The sequence below is a fragment of the Aspergillus brunneoviolaceus genome (assembly GCF_003184695.1).
Source record: "Aspergillus brunneoviolaceus CBS 621.78 unplaced genomic scaffold BO95scaffold_74, whole genome shotgun sequence".
In the NCBI taxonomy this organism is placed as follows: Eukaryota; Fungi; Ascomycota; class Eurotiomycetes; order Eurotiales; family Aspergillaceae; genus Aspergillus; species Aspergillus brunneoviolaceus.
Genome location: NW_020290804.1, coordinates 69368 through 88369, shown reverse-complemented (window position 1 = coordinate 88369; position 19002 = coordinate 69368). Strand labels below are relative to the sequence as shown.

At 52.5% G+C, this 19002-nt stretch overlaps 3 protein-coding genes across 3 annotated transcripts; 2 read left to right on the top strand and 1 right to left on the bottom strand.

Annotated features, from left to right (window-relative positions):
* Positions 1–1519: 1519 nt before the first annotated feature.
* BO95DRAFT_467512 (protein phosphatase 2A regulatory subunit RTS1) lies at positions 1520–3933 on the top strand (the record flags this gene model as incomplete). The annotated part of the gene is made up of 8 exons (XM_025589299.1): positions 1520–1543; positions 1647–1863; positions 1927–1988; positions 2073–2675; positions 2742–3095; positions 3162–3332; positions 3387–3514; positions 3576–3933. The coding sequence occupies 8 exons, from the start codon at positions 1520–1522 to the stop codon at positions 3931–3933; spliced, it is 1917 nt and encodes a 638-aa protein (XP_025438282.1).
* Positions 3934–4997: 1064 nt separating this feature from the next.
* Positions 4998–17465, top strand: BO95DRAFT_517673 (histone acetyltransferase TRA1). Its single transcript, XM_025591916.1, has 4 exons — positions 4998–5395; positions 5500–5657; positions 5729–16516; positions 16568–17465. Exons 1-4 carry the CDS (start codon positions 5344–5346, stop codon positions 17249–17251), a joined length of 11682 nt encoding a protein of 3893 aa, XP_025438281.1. The 5' UTR covers positions 4998–5343; the 3' UTR covers positions 17252–17465.
* Positions 17466–17481: 16 nt separating this feature from the next.
* Positions 17482–18851, bottom strand: BO95DRAFT_446603 (Saf4/Yju2 family protein). The gene is made up of 3 exons (XM_025587429.1): positions 18757–18851; positions 18557–18692; positions 17482–18436 (listed from the first exon to the last, which is right to left on the bottom strand). Exons 1-3 carry the CDS (start codon positions 18769–18771, stop codon positions 17673–17675), a joined length of 915 nt encoding a protein of 304 aa, XP_025438280.1. The 5' UTR covers positions 18772–18851; the 3' UTR covers positions 17482–17672.
* Positions 18852–19002: the final 151 nt, after the last annotated feature.

Here is a 19002-nt window from a genome sequence, read left to right as displayed (position 1 = left end):
GGAATTGGAGGTGGTGGGATCTATCCGCACAGCACGTGACCGGCATCACAATCACAATCCAGGGGAGAGGAGAAAAACTCATCCCGAACTGGAACGCCTCAGTTCATCGCAGACTGACGACTGACGGGCTGAAACAGACTAGACCATCGTCAATCTAGCTGGAGATTAGTGCTTCCGTGGTAAACCATCAGATGACTTCGGGAGACCGTTAGACAACTACTTTAGTATCCATCTCACGTATCATGTAAATTGTGCCAGTACGTTCTATTGCATATATGCACCTCCGTACTGGATGTACTGTGTACACAGTATGTATACTGTAGTGCAGAGTACTCCGTAGTCCGTAGACCAACCGGAACCACTGTGATTCACTTTGCCTGTTCCTTTGGAACCAACTGCAGTTCAGGTGCAGGAGCAACACTCAGTCCAGTCCGAGCGCTTCTTCTCATCTCAGCCACAGCCCAGCATTCGATGACCTTAATCTTGCTCTCTCACTCGCTCTCTCATCGCTCTCAATCACTCATTTACTCACCCCCCTTCCGAGACCCCCAAACCTTCATACTACTTCTTCCATCCCGTTGACAGCTAAGCTACGCTACGCTACGCTACGCTACGCTACGCTACTTTTTTTGCTTCCCCGCCTCGTGTCTCATCTGGTCTGTCAGACCGATCTGTTGGAAACAATCTCATCTCGTTCATCTCTATCGATTATCATCTTCTTTGCCCCTCGTGGATTGTTGACCGTGCAGTTTGATTTACTTTTTCTCTTCCCCCCCCCCCGGGGCTCTTGTTGCACCCCCGCTCTCTAAGCCATACCCGCTAAGCGACCACGGCAAAGGCGATCGACCGACTGCCAACTGACTGACCGGCAACTGCGCTGCTACTCCCTATACCGCTCCCATTCGCGCCAACGAGAGACAGACAGAGTGAGAGACAGCAGTGTGAGAGATCCTCCTCTTTCCACTTTCCCACCCAACAATCTGAACCCCCCCCCCCCCCCCGCCTCACTCCCTCTCCAATCGTCCCAGCTCGAATCTCATAAGGTAAGTCCTGCAGCTTATAGTTTCTTGTTCCATTTCTGCTTCCCGATCCACCCCTTGTTTGTTTCCAATTCTCTCACCGCGGTCCCTCGATCACCTCAACCGCCTGTTCTTTTGAATTGCCCGCTATTCTGCCCGGTGCTGCTTTGCGTCCCAAGCATTCAATAATTCCCCTCACCACCCTCCCCCATCCTACTACGCATTACCTTCCATCGCCTGCCTTCCGAAGAAATCGATACAAATCCACCTTGAAGATTGCCGTCTCTCTTCATTTCGAAACAAGCGCTATGCTGCGTTGTGTTGTGGCTGCAAATGCTCATGTGGTCATTCCTAGGCCGACATAAACAAATCCCGACGTGGCTCTCCTGAATCGCCTCCGCTCTGCCCGACTCCATCCCTCCTGCTAGGGTGCGGCTTCTTGCTGCACTGGCACCGAGTCCCCGAACCGAGTACATGTGGCTGTTCGTTTAGTCGTCAAGATGAAGGGTTTCAGACAGAGAGTGGTGAGTTCGCCCTCGTCGCCTTCCGCCCCTTAGCTGTTCCCCGCCTCCGCCATCTCCCTCCAGATTCGCCGGCCGACCGCCCGAACTGGGCTGACCTCCATAGCACGAGCAGTTGTCGAGGGCGAAAGACGCGAACAAATCCTCCAAGAAGAAAGACTCCTCCCACGCCTCCGCCCAGAACAACGCCGCCCTCGGAGTTCACCATGGCCAGCAATCTTCTTCCCCCAACCAGGGCACCCCGACCTCGTCCACAACTTCCGTGAATGATACCAGAGGAAAGTCGCCGGAGAGTTCTGCGCAGGCCGGAATCTTCCCTCCTGGTTAGTATTCCCATTCGCAGCCCCGAAGCGTTGCTGGTCAACCGGTGGCTAACGGTGGTCCAGGTACTCCTACCAAGCAGGGACAGCCGATGGCTCCTAGTGTGGTCATCAGCCCAAGTGGCCCAGTAAGTCATCTCACTCCTGATCCGAATGGCGTGCGCGTCAATGCCTGTCGCTCGTGAGCCCATCTGACCGTACTTTTCACGCAGCATCATGTCCCTCCTCCCGGTGCGGCCGAGACAATGCCAGGCGACCTGGCTCCTCCTAGGAAGTCCCATGTCTTCGATCGCCTTCAGACAACGCCTAAAGATATGTCCGAAGGCATCAGAACCCCCAAGCGCCAGCATTCGTCGCGATTCGATATCTCCGATCAGCGTCAGCGCGAGCTCGAGAAACTCCCTGGCTTCCACGAAGTCCCACCCAATAGACGTCAGGACCTGTTCATGCAGAAGATTGACCAGTGCAACATCATTTTCGACTTCAATGACCCGACGGCTGATATGAAGTCTAAGGAAATTAAGAGACTGGCGCTCCACGAACTCTTAGATTATATCGCCAACAATCGCTCCGTCATCACAGAACCGATGTACCCCCGAGTCGTCGAGATGTTTGCCAAGAACCTTTTCCGACCCATCCCACCTCCAGTGACTCCTCAGGGAGAGGCTTTCGACCCGGAAGAGGATGAGCCGGTCTTGGAAGTCGCGTGGCCGCATATCCAGGTGGTCTATGAGTTCTTCCTGCGATTCATCGAAAGCCAAGATTTCAACACCAACATCGCCAAGGCATACATCGATCACCATTTCGTTCTGCAGGTAGGCCGCCCGACCGCGTTGCTTAGGTAGTCAAAACAAGAATTCGGACCACTAACACTCCTCCAGTTGCTCGAGCTGTTCGACTCGGAAGATCCCCGCGAACGCGATTTCCTCAAGACTACCCTGCATCGGATCTACGGAAAGTTCCTGAATCTGCGCTCATACATTCGTCGATCTATCAACAACGTCTTCTTCCAGTTTACATACGAGACCGAGCGGTTCAATGGCATTGCCGAATTGTTGGAAATTCTTGGCTCGATTATCAACGGATTTGCCCTTCCCTTGAAGGAGGAGCACAAGCTGTTCCTCACCAGGGTTTTGCTTCCTCTGCACAAAGTCAAGAGTCTTAGCATGTATCACCCGCAGCTGGCCTACTGTATTGTTCAGTTTCTCGAAAAGGACTCGACTTTGACGGAAGATGTGAGTAAACCCTCTACGCCTGCCTTATCGGAGTTGATCCTCGAGCAGATGCTAACATTGAACTAGGTCGTTCTTGGACTGCTGCGTTACTGGCCTAAGACCAACAGTACCAAGGAAGTCATGTATCTCAACGAAGTTGAGGACATATTCGAGGTGATGGATCCCGCCGAGTTCGCCAAGGTGCAGGTACCCTTGTTTCAACAACTCGCCAAGTCGGTGGCCAGTCCGCACTTCCAGGTATGAGATATCTGTCTCAAATTGTGACGTGTACCAAAGCTAACTGCGGGTAAGGTTGCGGAACGTGCACTGTACTTTTGGAACAACGAATATTTCTGCAACCTCGTCAGTGACAATGTGGAGATCATCCTGCCGATCATGTTTCCCCCGTTGTATGAAAACTCTAAAGGTCACTGGAACCGGTATGTTTTTGCGTCCCTGCAGCCCACCAGTCCCTATGGTACTGATCTCCGGTCCGTACAGAACAATCCACAGTATGGTCTACAATGCCATGAAAATGTTCATGGAAATCAACCCCCAGCTGTTCGATGAGTGCTCCCATGAGTACAACGAGCGGCAGAATAGTGCCGAACAGCGGGAGCAGAGCCGGCAGACTAGATGGGAGAAGGTGTTGGAACAGGCCAACGAACGGAAGAATGGGGTCGCGCCTCCCCCACAGTGCCAGATCGCGGAGATTCCCGTTCAGCTGGATGACATCGATTCGGTCACCCAAGACAGCCAAAAGCGCCTTCATGCCCTGAAATTGGATGATTCAGGAGCATCGACGGAGCGGAGTCCGCGGGAGAACACGGCGACCTCGGTGAGTGATGGACTTCCTTGATTGCCTGTGTGGTCATGCTTCAACCGTGACGTTATCGCATCACGCTAGGTGCCCTCCATCACCCTGATTTGTCGTTGTCTTTGCTAAGAGTTCCTCGGTTTCCCTGTACAGCAAGCGTGATTCTAATGTTGAAACGTCCGTTTGCTTCAGAGACGGCGCCGCGGCGGCCTTGATGAATCTCGGAGACGAAGAAGTGGTAGCGCAAGTGAGATTCGACCTCGTGTAGATCGACGACGGTCGGCTGGCTCTAGCGCTGCTTCCTCGGTCTTGTCACGAAGCAATTCTGTCAAGTGACAGTCGATTTAATGGTATTTCCCTGCTAGATTTCCTGCAATGATGGCATAGCGACTATGAGCTGCGACGAAGTGTACTCCATCTTCTCTGGTTTTACGTTCGGTTCACCCCTTTGTTCGCGCTCTTCTTCATGCCTTTCAATCTTCGTTCTTCTCCCTCCCCCCCCCTTTTTTTTATTCATTTCAATCCTCATCTTTGTGTACATGGCCTTCAATATTCTTGTGTCCCAGCGTGCACGTGGCTCGCCACGCCCGGGTGCAATTCAGCGGACGTTGTTGTCAGTTGGACTACTAGAACTGTGTTCGGGTCTGGAAAACGGGTGAATGGCGTTTTTCCCCTCGGTCGACGTTGATGTCGACGACCTCTTTTGAGTTTTAAAACATGAAGTATTTATGGCATAGCCTTCGACCAGATTCAATTAATTCCTAGAGTCCAAAGTGTCCCCACCATCTTCTCTGGACAAGTGCGACCCCTTGGGTACGGTAGATCATGGAGATGTACAGTACTAGTAAAGTACCGGGTTTGGTGCCTGCAACACGTGCCCGTGCCTCGTTTAGCGACCCTCTTTTGACGGCGTCATGACTAGTACTCGAGTACGACTTGCTCATCAATCGAGGGGTAGCTGGGACCGGACTCACAGACGCGCGCTTGCCGGACTGGAGGAACGAAGATCCGGGGCTGCCTGTTTCGGCCTAGTGTTCCGTTCGGGGTCTCTGCGATACCCGCGTTCTGCTCTGCTGCTTTCTGTTCCTGTCGGTTTGCAGGCCATCCAATTTGCGCTCAATCATCATTCTCTTGATTCTTTCTCCCCTCCCTTCCTCTCCTTACCTCGCTCGCGCCGATAATTCGTGTCTTCGCCTCGCTCCCTTCTACCACTCGCCTCTCGTCCTGTAAACAGCGAGCGCAATTAATGACTTAACGATTGTATCCCTCTATCTCACAAGGCGCTTTCCGTCGCTGGGCGTGTCGAGATAGTTCCACTCTCACGGATTCGCACATGAATACAATACGCCACGCGGATCGTGCTGGCTCTCACCCCAAGGCCGGCCTTGTGGCCTGGCAGTACCTATAATCTCGCATCACTCCTTGACTCCCCGTGAGGGGCACTAATCAACCATGGAGCGAAACATCGACATTTACGCCGCTAAACTCGGCGATGAGAAGCTCGGTATGCTTGATCCCTCGAGCTTCCCCACGGGCAGCTCCCGGGTCTGCATTGACTCGAGCTTAGTTAAGCCCCACCGGCCAAGTGCTGACTTGTCTGGTCTACAGATATTAAGTTACGAGCCAACGTCGCCGTCGAATTACGAGACAGTATAGAACCGCTATGCTCCGGCGCAAGCTATCCCATCTTCCTTTCCAAGCTATGGCCCGTGTTCAAGACTATCTTGAAGGGCGAACCGGTCTTCACAAACTTGTCCTTCGAGCAGGTGAGTCAGGGATCATGGACAGTCCGCAGTTACCCATGACCCCGGAGCTTACGCAACTCGCCTGGAAACAGAAATTACGGAATTATATCCTCGAGACGCTACACAGACTCCCAATGGCATCTCCCGACGTTGAACCGTACGCCGCTGACATGGTCGACCTGTTGATGGATCTCGTCCGAATTGAAAACGAAGAGAACGCGGTGCTCTGCATGAAGACGATTATGGACCTGGAGAGGAATCAAGCCAAGGCAACAGCAGCACGGGTCCAACCCTTCCTAGCCCTGATCCAAGAAATGTTCCAGATGATGGAGCAGGTGGTACGCGACACGTTTGACACGCCGAATCAAGCGACTCCCTCCGGAATGCCTTCAACCCCGAGTGCCACGGCCCAGAACTTCCAATCGCCCCGACCAAGCTCGCCAGCCACTTCCGTCTCAGATCTCGGACCGGACCAACAGGCCAACAATATTCTTCTGCGGGGTATGCAGTCGTTCAAGGTCCTTGCAGAATGTCCGATCATTGTCGTTTCGATCTTCCAGACTCACCGGAACTCGGTCGCAGCGAACGTCAAGCTCTTTGTGCCATTGATCAAAAGCATTCTTCTCCTACAAGCCAAGCCGCAGGAGCGGGCGCACGCAGAGGCTGCAGCTCAGGGAACGATATTCACTGGCGTTTGCAAGGAGATCAAGAACCGAGCTGCGTTCGGTGAATTCATTACAGCACAGGTCAAGACGATGAGCTTTTTGGCGTATCTGCTCCGCATGTATGCCCAACAGCTCCAGGACTTCCTCCCAACTCTCCCTTCAGTCGTGGTTCGACTACTGCAGGACTGCCCTCGAGAAAAGTCAAGCGCTAGGAAGGAACTACTTGTTGCCATTCGTCACATCATCAACTTCAACTACCGCAAGATTTTTTTGGAGAAGATTGACGAGCTTCTTGACGAACGCACTCTCATTGGCGACGGACTTACTGTCTATGAGACAATGAGGCCTCTTGCCTACAGCATGCTCGCTGACTTGATTCACCATGTGCGAGACCATCTGACTCGGGACCAAATTCGACGCACTGTCGAGGTTTACACCAAGAACATGCATGACGATTTTCCGGGAACGAGCTTCCAGACTATGAGCGCCAAGCTGCTGCTGAACATGGCTGAGCGCATTGCCAAGCTTGAAGACAAGCGAGAAGCCCGGTACTTCCTAATCATGATCCTGGATGCCATTGGTGACAAGTTCGCCTCAATGAACTACCAATTCAACAATGCTGTTAAAGTCTCAAAGATGTACAAAGAGACCAAGAAGGATCTGGAGCCTTTTGCAGAGAAGTATCTCGCGGAGAAAGAATTTCCTCCTGACTGGGATGAGATTGATATCTTCTCGGCTTCGCCAATCAAGACATCCAACCCTCGTGATCGTGGCGGCGATCCGGTGTCAGACAACATTTTCCTTTTCAAGAATCTTATCAATGGCTTGAAAACCATATTTCATCAACTCAAGAATTGCAACCCGGAGCATATTCAAATAGATCCAAACAGCGTGCCGATTAACTGGTCCGAAGTCTCATATGGATACAATGCTGAGGAAGTGCGCGTCATCAAGAAACTGTTCCACGAGGGAGCACGAGTGTTTAGATACTACGGGGTCGACCAGTCACCACCGGAGGTCAATTACTCGTCTCCCTTCGACTTCCTTGCCAGTCAGTACACGGCTCCAATGTCACGGGAGGAGAAGGAGCTCCTGGAGAGCTTCGGCACTGTCTTCCACTGCATTGATACCGCTACGTTTCATGAAGTCTTTCACTCCGAGATACCGTATCTTCATGACCTCATGTTTGAGCATGGCGCTTTGCTTCACCTGCCTCAGTTCTTCTTGGCCAGCGAAGCTACGTCTCCTGCCTTCTCGGGAATGGTATTACAGTATCTCATGGACCGCATACACGAAGTGGGCACTTCCGACATGACTAAAGCAAAGATTCTGCTGAGAATGTTCAAGCTTTCTTTCATGGCAGTTACTCTGTTTTCGGTTCAGAACGAGCAGGTCTTGCACCCACATGTGACCAAGATTGTCACCAAGTGCATAGAGCTCTCGGTCACTGCCGAGGAACCCATGAATTACTTTCTGCTGCTGCGATCGCTCTTCCGTAGCATTGGTGGTGGTCGCTTCGAGCTTTTGTACAAGGAAATCCTGCCTTTGCTAGAAATGCTGCTTGAGACCTTCAACAATCTCTTGGTGGCTGCTCGGAAACCGCAAGAGCGTGATCTATATGTGGAGCTTACGCTCACGGTTCCTGCTCGTCTGAGTCATCTGTTACCGCATCTCAGCTATCTCATGCGTCCTATCGTGGTGGCGCTGCGTGCGGACTCGGATCTTGTCGGTCAGGGTCTGAGGACCCTCGAATTATGCGTGGACAACCTCACTGCCGATTATCTGGACCCTATTATGGCTCCTATAATGGACGATCTGATGACGGCGTTGTGGGATCACTTGCGTCCGCATCCCTATAACCATTTTCATGCCCACACGACCATGCGCATCCTAGGCAAGCTCGGTGGTCGCAATCGCAAGTTCCTCAACCATCCCCCGGACCTCACCTTTGAACAGTTCGCCGACGACGCGCCAAGTTTCGACATCAAACTTATTGGCCCCAGCGAGAAGCGGCCGTTCCCAATCGATATTGGTCTGGACCTGGCAATTGCCAAGTTGATGGAAGTTGCCAAGAACGGCTCAGGACAGGCATCTGACAACTATTACAAGCAGCAGGCATTCCGCATGGTCTCGTCGCAGCTCAAGCTCTACATCGGTTACGAGAGTCTTCCTGAGGATCTGGGCTCACTCATTCGTCTGCACGCAAACGATTTGTTTGACAGCAAGACCACCTCCATGGCTGATGTATTAGAGAAGTCAGAACGCTCAAGCTCTATTCCCAAGAAGCTAGGTCAAGAAGCCTCCCTGAAGAAACTTCTTAAGGCATGCATATACGCCACTACCATTCCGGAATTAGAGCAGTGTGCAACGGCCTTTGTCGCGGATGTCTGCAAGCACTTCGCCGTCGTGGAGGTTGGTCGCGCACTCGCCCAAGCTCGGCATACCCGCAAGCCTTTCGATGTCAATAGTGGCGAGGGTCCCGTGTATCTCGACTCACGCGTCCTGGCCGAAGCAGTCGTCGAGTCTCTTTCGTCCGACAATGCACAGGTTCGCGAGGGAGCCGAGGCGGCCATGCAAGTGATGAAAGACGCTGCCGCCATCATCTTTGGCGCTCCAGAGCGAGTGGCAAAGCTGCCGTTCTTTCAACACCTTGGGCGCGTGTTCTGTCATAGCTGTCATAGCGAGGAGTGGTTTACTAAAGCTGGAGGAAGCTTCGGTATCCATCTATTCGCGACCAAGCTTGATCTAGGAGATGCATGGCTTCTTGACAAACAGGTCGATTTTGTCAGGGCGCTCATGTATGTCATCAAGGACACTCCAGCTGACTTACCAGCCAGTACGCGAGTCAGGGCCCAAGAAACACTGGACTTGATTCTGCGCAGATGCTGCAAGAGCTTGTCCCTCGAGGACCTCAAAACCGAGAAGAGCCGCTTGTATTCTTTGTGTGGTCACTTTGTTTACGAACTGTCTCACATGAACAAGCAGGTTCGTGAGACCTCGCGGCGTAGTTTCTCCACTGTTGCTGAAGTCCTGGGGTGCCAAATCCACGAGCTTATCCTACCGGTGAAGGAGCGTCTCTTGCAATCTATCTTCAACAAGCCTCTGCGAGCGCTACCGTTTCCCATTCAGATCGGCTTCATCGATGCGATCACCTACTGTCTCAGTCTTCATAACAACATTGTCACGTTCAATGACCCTCTCAACAGGCTTATGTTGGAATCGCTTGCTCTGGCCGATGCTGATGACGAATCCCTGGCCTCCAAGCCCAACGAGTTCAAGAACGCGGAGATGATTGTCAATCTACGTGTCGCCTGCCTCCGTCTGCTGTCCATGGCAATGAGCTTCCAAGAGTTCGGCAACGCTCCGCAAAATTCTAGCCGTGCTCGCATAATCTCGGTCTTCTTCAAGTCCCTCTATTCTCGGTCGCCTGAGGTTATCGAAGCTGCAAATGCAGGACTTCGAGACGTCTTGACGCAGACCAACAAACTGCCAAAAGACCTTCTCCAGAATGGTCTCCGTCCCATTCTGATGAACCTGCAGGACCCGAAACGCCTGAGTGTCGCTGGGCTTGATGGACTTGCACGCTTGCTCACGCTGTTGACAAATTACTTCAAGGTTGAAATCGGCGCGCGTCTTCTGGATCATATGAAAGTCATTGCGGATGAGGCGACATTGCAGAAGGTATCCTTCAGCCTCGTTGAACAGAGTCCACCAATGAAGATTGTTGCCGCCATATTCAATATCTTTCACCTTCTTCCTCCGGCAGCTACGTCCTTCATGGATCACCTTGTGAACAAAGTCCTGGACCTTGAGGAGAAGTTGCGTAGGACTTCCAACAGTCCTTTCAGGCAACCACTGGTGAAGTATATAAACCGCTATCCCAAGGAGAGTTTGACATTCTTTCTGGCTCGGTTTAAGGATGAGAGATTTGGCCGTTTCTTCGGTCAGGTCTTGGCTGATCCAGAAAGCGAGCCACTTCGCTCTGCTGTGGTTGCAGACACCGAAGGCTTCCAGACGGCAGCCTTTGCACAGGAAGGGACCGATGGCAAGAACACTGCTGGGATTAACGGAATCTACGTCGCTCACTCAATCTGCACATTTGAAGCAACCAAGCGCTGGTTGGTGTCTCATGCAGACTTGAGGACAAAGCTTTTGAGCACGGGACGCGACCTTGCGAGGAAGCTCCGCAGTGATAAGCTTCCTATCAATGAGCGGTTGAGGGTAGAGCAGGCTGAGGACCAATTGATGGACATTTTTACCAATTACCTCTCTGAGTCGGTGCAAGATCTGGATTTCCTGTTTGAGGTCATTGATGGCCTTTCAGCCGAGGAACTCAAGCGGACGCTGGCTCTTCCCAGGTTCATCTACCGAAACATCATCACGAATGAGTCCATTGATTACCGTCGCTCTGTTATTATGCGGTGCCTGGACTTGTACAGTCAGCGTTCGTGCTCTCAGAAGATGAAAACATATGCTTTCCGTCATCTGGTTAACCCCATCTTTGCCATGGATGTTCAAATGACATGGAACAGCCCTCCAAACAGCCCCAAGCTCATGGACAGAAGCATGACTGAGTTCATTCAGAGTCGGTTGTGGAAACCTCAACTAGCTGATCTGAGTGAGGAATCCAATCAGGCTGGTGTCGACCATTCTCGCATGGAGCTCCTTCAGTTGTCAGCCTTGTTGATCAAATACCATCATCAGACCGTGCAGGATTCGCGTAAGGATATCATAAAGTTTGCCTGGAACTATATCCGTCTTGAAGATATCATCAACAAGTACGGAGCATATGTTCTCATCAGCTACTTCATTGCCCACTACGAGACTCCCTTCAAGATTGTTGTTCAGGTCTATGTGGCTTTGCTCCGAGCTCATCAGAATGAGGGCAAGGCACTTGTTACGCAAGCTTTGGATGTCCTGGCTCCAGTCTTGCCAACTAGGATTCTGTCGGCAAGCGGCAACCAAGGCCCGGACTTTCGCTATCCTCTGTGGGCGAAATGGCCTCGGCGCATCCTAGCAGAAGAAACCGCAAACCTGCAGCAGGTGATGAGCATTTTTCAGTTCCTCGTCCGTCATCCGGATCTCTTCTACGAGTCGAGAGAGCACTTTGTTCCACTCATTGTGCCTTCTCTGTCTAAGATAGCCGCCCCTGCCAGTCCATCTAATGAGGGCAAAAAACTTGCTTTGAATCTCATTAGTCTTATCTGGCACTGGGAGGAGAAGCGTGCTAAAGCAAGTCAGACTACCTTGTCGAACGGCGTCCTCGAGTCACCCAACGCAAAGAAGCGTAAATTGGAAGATGGCCAGAGCACCTTATCCCCATCCCCTGCGCTTGTACCTCCGCCTTCTCGTGATCGCTCAGATTACGCAGTCTCGGCTGACTTCCGAGCTTCCTTGACCAAATACCTTATCACTTTCATCACGACCATTCCCGAGAGATATCCTGTTCCGGCTGCTCGTATTCGGGAACTGCCATCGTCCAAGGCCCCACCCGTACCAACAGGCGAGATGGTGAAGAAAGCCGTTTTCCTGCTTAGGAACCTCCTTTCTCCAGAGTATTGGGGTGATTTGGATGTCGAGCTGTATCAGAAGGTGACAGAGCCTATCCTCGCTGGCGAGAAGGCAGATAAGCCTGATGAGAAGCATATCACGAGTATGATCAATGCTCTACAGGTTGTGCGGATTCTACTGGCATCCAAACCCGATGACTGGATTGTTGCGCGTGTGCAGAGTATCCAGAAGCTGTTTGAGAAGCCTTTGCGGTCAGACAATCCGGAAATCCAAGATTGTCTTCATGGTCTTGAAGATGACATGGACATCTCTCCCAAACTCGAACCCCCAATCAGGCGTGTTCTCAATGCGCTGCCGGATGATCAGCCCGAAGAGGAGGATGCAATGGATGTCGAAAATTCACCTTCCGAGTTTGTCACTTACCTGTCCACTATTGCGACCGAAACTCTCTCGGCGAACAACTATGTTTCGAGCCTCAATATCTTGTGGACCCTCTCAAAGAACAAGCCGGCCGAGATGGATACTCATATTCCTCAGGTTATGAAGGCATTCTCCCAGAAATTAGCCAAAGAACATGTTGCAGCTTCGACCGCGAACCAAGGCCAATATCCGTCTGGATCAAAGCCCCCGGAAGGAGTGCCAGAACAGCAAGAGTATGAGATTGGCGTTGACTTGATCTTCAAGACTATCGAGTTGGTTTCCGTGCGCATGTCTCACCTCGGAGAGCAGAGACGACCTTTCTTGAGTGTCCTGGCGCAGCTGGTTGAGCGATCGCAGAACATCAAGCTTTGCAGCAAGGTCCTTGGTATGGTGGAGACCTGGATCTTCCATTCAACCGAGTCGTGGCCTACGCTAAAGGAAAAGACGGCTGTCTTGCACAAGATGTTGCTCTTCGAAACTCGTCCTGATCAGACGATGCTGAAGAAGTTCCTCGATCTTGTCATCAGGATCTACGAAGACTCCAAGATCACTCGCACCGAATTGACAGTGAGGCTGGAGCACGCTTTCCTGATTGGCACCAGAGCTCAAGATGTTGAGATGCGCAATCGCTTCATGACTATCTTTGACCGCAGTCTGACTCGCTTGGCTAGCTCTCGACTCAGCTATGTATTGACATGTCAGAACTGGGACACCCTTGCTGATTCTTTCTGGTTGGCGCAAGCCTCACATCTGGTCTTAGGCTGCGTGGATATGGCGTCTTCGGCCAGGTTACACCCTGATGATTTCACTGTCTATCCTGTATCTTTTCTCTTTGGCAATGCCGAAAAGGATCCTCGTAAAGCTGATATTATGGTCGACACACAATTGGAAGCCTTCGTCACTGACCGTAAACGATTCGTTGCAGAGATTGGCGATGTGAAGGCTCGCGACCTGGTGGAGCCTTTGGTTCAGCTTCAGCACACTGATCCTAATGTGTCCTACAAGCTCTGGACCGCGCTCTTCCCTATTTTCTGGTCTACACTTTCGAGGGAGGATCGCATCGATCTTGAGAAGGGAGTGGTGACGCTCATTACTCGGGAGTACCATCAAAGACAGCTGGATAAGCGACCGAACGTTGTGCAAGCCTTACTCGAGGGCGTTGTTCGAGCACGCCCGCGATTCAAGATTCCTCCTCACGTTATGAAGTATCTCAGCCGAACCTACGATGCCTGGTATACTGCCGCTACATACCTCGAGGAGTCAGCCATCAGTCCCATCATTGACACTCCTACTGTCCGTGAAAGTAATCTGGATGCTTTGGTCGAGGTATACGCTGGTCTCCAGGAAGACGATTTCTTCTACGGCACTTGGAGGCGTCGTTGCAAGTTTGTCGAAACAAATGCTGCTCTTTCGTACGAGCAACAAGGCATGTGGGACAAGGCTCAGCAACTCTACGAGAATGCCCAGATCAAGGCTCGCTCCGGAGCCATGCCCTTCTCCCAAGGGGAGTACTACCTGTGGGAAGACCACTGGTTGATCTGCGCACAGAAGTTGCAGCAGTGGGAAGTCCTGAGCGATTTCGCCAAGCATGAGAACTTGAACGACCTTCTGCTGGAGTCTGCTTGGAGAAACATCGAGAATTGGCAGAGCGAGGGCAGTAGGGAGCAGCTCGAATCTCTGATCAAGTCTGTCTCCGATGCACCTACTCCAAGACGCACATTCTTCCAGTCCTTCATGGCGTTGCTTCAATTCCATATAAAGAAGGAGAATCTCCAGGACTTCAATGGTGTTTGTGATGAGTCTATCCAGCTGTCCATCCGCAAATGGCTCCAACTACCCAAGAGGATCACCAACGCCCACATCCCGATCCTGCAGCACTTCCAGCTTCTGGTTGAACTGCACGATGCTAGCCATATCTGCGCTAGTCTGTCTCAAACGAACGAACGCAATCTGGACACAAAGTCTGCTGAGCTTAAATTGCTGCTGGCAACGTGGAGAGATCGTCTGCCCAATCTGTGGGATGATATCAATGCTTGGCAAGACCTCGTTACATGGCGACAGCACATCTTCCAGCTTATCAACGCGACCTATCTGAGTTTGTTGCCACCTCAGACGAACAATGTAGCCAGCAACTCGTACGCCTATCGCGGGTACCATGAGACGGCATGGATCATCAACCGTTTCGCTCATGTCGCTCGTAAGCATCAGATGCCTGAGGTGTGCATCAACCAGCTTAGCCGCATCTATACCCTTCCGAACATTGAGATTCAAGAGGCATTCTTGAAGCTTCGTGAGCAAGCAAAGTGCCATTATCAGAATCCGAAGGAATTGAACAGTGGACTGGATGTGATCAACAACACCAACCTCAACTACTTCGGTGCGCAACAAAAAGCAGAGTTCTACACGCTCAAGGGTATGTTCCTTGCTAAGCTCAATCACGTCAATGAGGCAAATGAGGCATTTGGTGTCGCGTTGTACTACGAATTGCGACTCGCAAAAGCGTGGTCTGAGTGGGGTCAGTATAGTGACCAACGGTTCAAGGCTGACCCCTCGGACTACGAGCTTGCAAGCAATGCTGTGAGTTGCTATCTAGAAGCTGCTGGTCTCTACAAGAATGCCAAATCTCGGAAGCTGCTGAGTCGCATCCTTTGGCTTCTAAGCCTTGACAATGAGGAAGGTCAGATTGCTCGAGCTTTCGAGAACTTCAAAGGTGATACACCGGTCTGGTACTGGATTACCTTCATTCCGCAGCTTCTCACCAGTCTTTCGCACCGTGAGGCGCGGCTGTGCAAGGCTGTTCTGGTCAAGATCGCGAAGCTGTTCCCACAGGCTCTCTTCTTCTTGCTTCGTACGAACAGGGAAGATATGCTTAACATCAAGAAACAGCATGATTCAAAGCAGGAGAAGCTCAGCCGCACCAGAGCCCACGGCCAACAACAGCAGCAATCGTCTCCTCTGGCCAAGACTGCACCGACAAGCACCGATGCCTCGCCTGCTCAAAACGTTCAGCCGAGCAGCACTGTTCCCAGTCCAGCACAACCAAATGGTCAGCAAGGCACCCCTCAGCAGGTACCCAATCAAGCTCAGCCCCATCTCGCCGGGGTCAACCAGGGTCAGCCTGCAAATCCAGCACAGATGAAGAATCCGAACATGCCACAGCAAGTGCCTGGCCAAGGCCAAATGCAGCAACCTCAGGGTCAGATCCAGGCTCCCGCACCGATGCAGAACCAGGCACCAAATCCAGGACAAGCTCCAATGCAGCCGCAGCCGCAGCCTCAGGTTCAGCAGCAACAGGGTCACCTTCAAGTGCCCGGTCAGAACGGTGTTCCTCAACCGAATGCGAAGCCTCCAGGCACAGAGATCGAAAAAGAACCCCTCAAGAAGCCGTGGGAATACTCCGATGAGATCATGTCTGGCCTCAAGACAGCATTTCCCCTGCTTGCTTTGTCCATGGAAACTATGGTCGACCAGATTCACAAGAACTTCAAATGCCCTCCTGATGAGGATGCGTACCGTCTCATTGTTGCCCTGTTGAACGACGGTCTGGCGTACGTTGGTCGGATGCCTGGCTCATATGCACAAGACTTCAAGTTGCCGTCTGCCACCGAGGCGAATATTACTCGGTTCGCGGAGACTATCCTTCCAGCGCATATTCGCAAGTCCTTCGAAGCCGACTTTGTTGTCAAGAAACCAACGATGTACGAGTACATCCACAAGCTTCGGCGTTGGCGTGATAAGTTCGAGGAAAAGCTGGACCGTCGACCCCAGAATCAGTTCCTGGAGACTTATTCTCCACACCTCAGCGAATTCCGATTCCTCAAGTTCGACGAGGTTGAGGTACCAGGCCAGTATTTGCTTCACAAGGATAAGAACCAAGACTTTGTTCGCATTGATCGGTTCTTGCCAGACATTGACCTCGTGCGTGGCATCGGTGTCTGCCACCGCCGGTTGAAGATTCGGGGCCATGATGGGAGTGTGCACGCCTTCGCTGTGCAACACCCAGCTGCGCGACACTGTAGGCGAGAGGAGCGTATTTTGCAATTGTTCCGCATCTTCAACGGGATCCTGGGCAAGCGCAAGGAGAGCCGCCGTCGGAACTTGTACTTCCATCTGCCACTCATGGTTCCATTGGCGCCCCACATCCGATTGGTTCGCGATGATCCGTCCTACATCTCTATGCAAGGGATCTATGAGGACTACTGCCGACGGGTTGGCATCAACAAAGACGAGCCTGTCCTCTTCACGATGGAGAAGATGAGATCACTGGCGGAAACGAAACAGAATGTGAGCGGACTCCCTGAACCTAGAATTTGGAACATGACTGACATATCCCAGCGTACTCCCGACCAACAGCAGGTGCTCCGAACTGAGATGCTCACAGCCATTCAGGAGAAGTGGGTTCCTAGCAACATTGTGCTCGACTACTTCCAGAGGATTTATCCGAACTTCTCAGACTTCTGGCTCTTCCGACGGCAGTTTGCCTATCAGTACGCGGCGATCGCTTTCATGACCTACGTGATGCACATGGGTAATCGCTACCCTAACAAGATCATGATCTCAAGACAGACAGGCGACATCTGGGGCTCGGAGCTCATTCCCACCATCAACCCGGCCAAGGCGTTCTTCTACAACCCGGAGCAGGTGCCGTTCCGCTTTACGCCCAACATCCAGACCTTGCTGGGACCAATCGCAACCGAGGGTCTCTTTGCCTGCACACTCATGGCGATTGCTCGGTGCCTCACAGAGCCACGACACGAGCTGGAACAGCAACTGAGTGTTTTTGTCCGCGATGAAATGATGTTCTGGGCTACCGCGCAGCATCGTGGGGCGTTGCCACCTCCTCAGCTTCGCGATCTGGTCTACAACAATAGCGATATCATTGTCAACCGGGCAATCAGTCTGGCTAGTCCTCCGGAGGGCAATCTGCCAGCCAACCAAACCACCATCGACCTCATCTCCAAGGCCGTCAACCCCCAACACCTTGCCTCGTGTGATGCTCTGTGGATGGCATACCTCTGATTTGTTTTTCTCTTGCGGCGTTCTGTTTAGTGTTGATTCATGATTTGCGGAAGAGGCTTACGGGCCTGCTAAGTCAAATGGGAGTTTCCATTCTAGCGTGGCGCTTCGGGGCGCAGTCTATGGGACATGGTTACGATATCTGATAGCTTTTGTTGTCATGAGTTTGCGCTGTTTGTTGTATCATAACCTAATCAACGCGGACATTTATATTCAGACCTTTGAGACAGTGTTTTCTATTGACTGTGGAGATCAAATACCACAAAATTTGCGTGCTCGAAATAGAGGTTAGGTGGAATAGCAGAATTATGAGCCTTGAAAGACCTATGTGCCAGTAATCGTGAGTTCGTAGTAGTTAATAAAAACCTCCCATGCTTAGCAATGCAACCGAACGCCTTGTGGAAGTGAAAGGTAGAGAAAAAAACTAGACCAACGACGGCTTGGCCTTCTTCTTGATCCCCAAGCTATTGGCCAGGGGCTTCTTAGCCTTTTTGACGCGGGCAAAGGAAGGCGGCGGCGCAGGCCCCCCAGACTGCTCGCCACCAGGGAAGCTACTACTGCTGCCGTTGCTGCCACCAACACTGTTGCTGCTGCTGCTGCCGCCGCCGCCGCCGCCCGCCGCAGGCTCCTCCTCCACCTCCACCAACCGCTTGACCCTCTCCCCGGACTCGGTCATAAACGCGCGCCGGGCAGCCTCCTCGATCTCGCGCTCCGCGCGCACCGCCTCCTCATCCTTCTCCTCGCGCACGCGCTCCAACGCCGAAACGGTGCCCTCCTCGCCCAACGCCTCCGTCCGCTCCATCCGGGCATTGCGCGTCCGAATCTCATCCAGCGCGTCCGCAATCGCCATCTCCCGCTTCGAGTCCAGCATCTTCTCCTCGAGCTCCGCCATCTTGTCGCGCTCCTCCTGCTCGGCATCCTCTCCCTCCTCGCGCTCCAGCCGGTCCAGCGTCTCCTGCTCCGTCTCGTCGTGGTTCGGCAGCTGCGACGCATCGCGCCACGGCTCGAAGTTCCGCTTCGCCCCGCGCTCCGCCCGGTAGTCCATGTTCTTCGGGTCCGTCACAAACGTGATCTCCCCGCTGCACCGCGTGCACCGGATGTAGAACCGGTAGATCGGGATCGAGAAGTATTTCTCCGAGGTGGTTTCCTTGCGCGCGTTGAATTTGCGGCCTTTGTAGATGAATTCGCCTGCCGGGAATGAAGTATTAGTATGGGTTGGGGTGGGGTTGGGGTTGAGATTGAGGATTGGGGATTGGGTTTGGGGAGGCGGATTGGGAATTCGGGTGAAGGTAGGGTCTTGGTACGCACCGCACTTCTCGCATTTCATCGAGAACGGTGCCATCAGGCGCACAGTGATCACCTTCGGCCCCGTCTTGCGCAGGTGTTTCGGGACCCGGGTGATCGCGCTCGGATCGAAGTCCGGGGGGTAGTACTTTGTCAGGACCTGTTGAGGTGGTTAGTTTTGGTCTGATGATGGAGATTTCGTGGGTGATTCGGGAGCAACGTACCTTTCGCTCAGACATGGTGACAGTTGAGGATGGTGTTGGAGGGAAGTGGTGAGTGGAAGTGAGAGTGTTGGTGTTGGAAGGTGGTTGATTGTTTGATGATGGCGACGAAGGCGAAGGCGATTTGCGCCCGGCCGCTATCGAGCGATAGTATCATGTGAGGATCACGTGCGCTTATCGATATGCCTACGCAGTACTCCGTACGGAGTAGTTAAGTTACCGACTACGGAGTACCCAGTATGTCAGCTG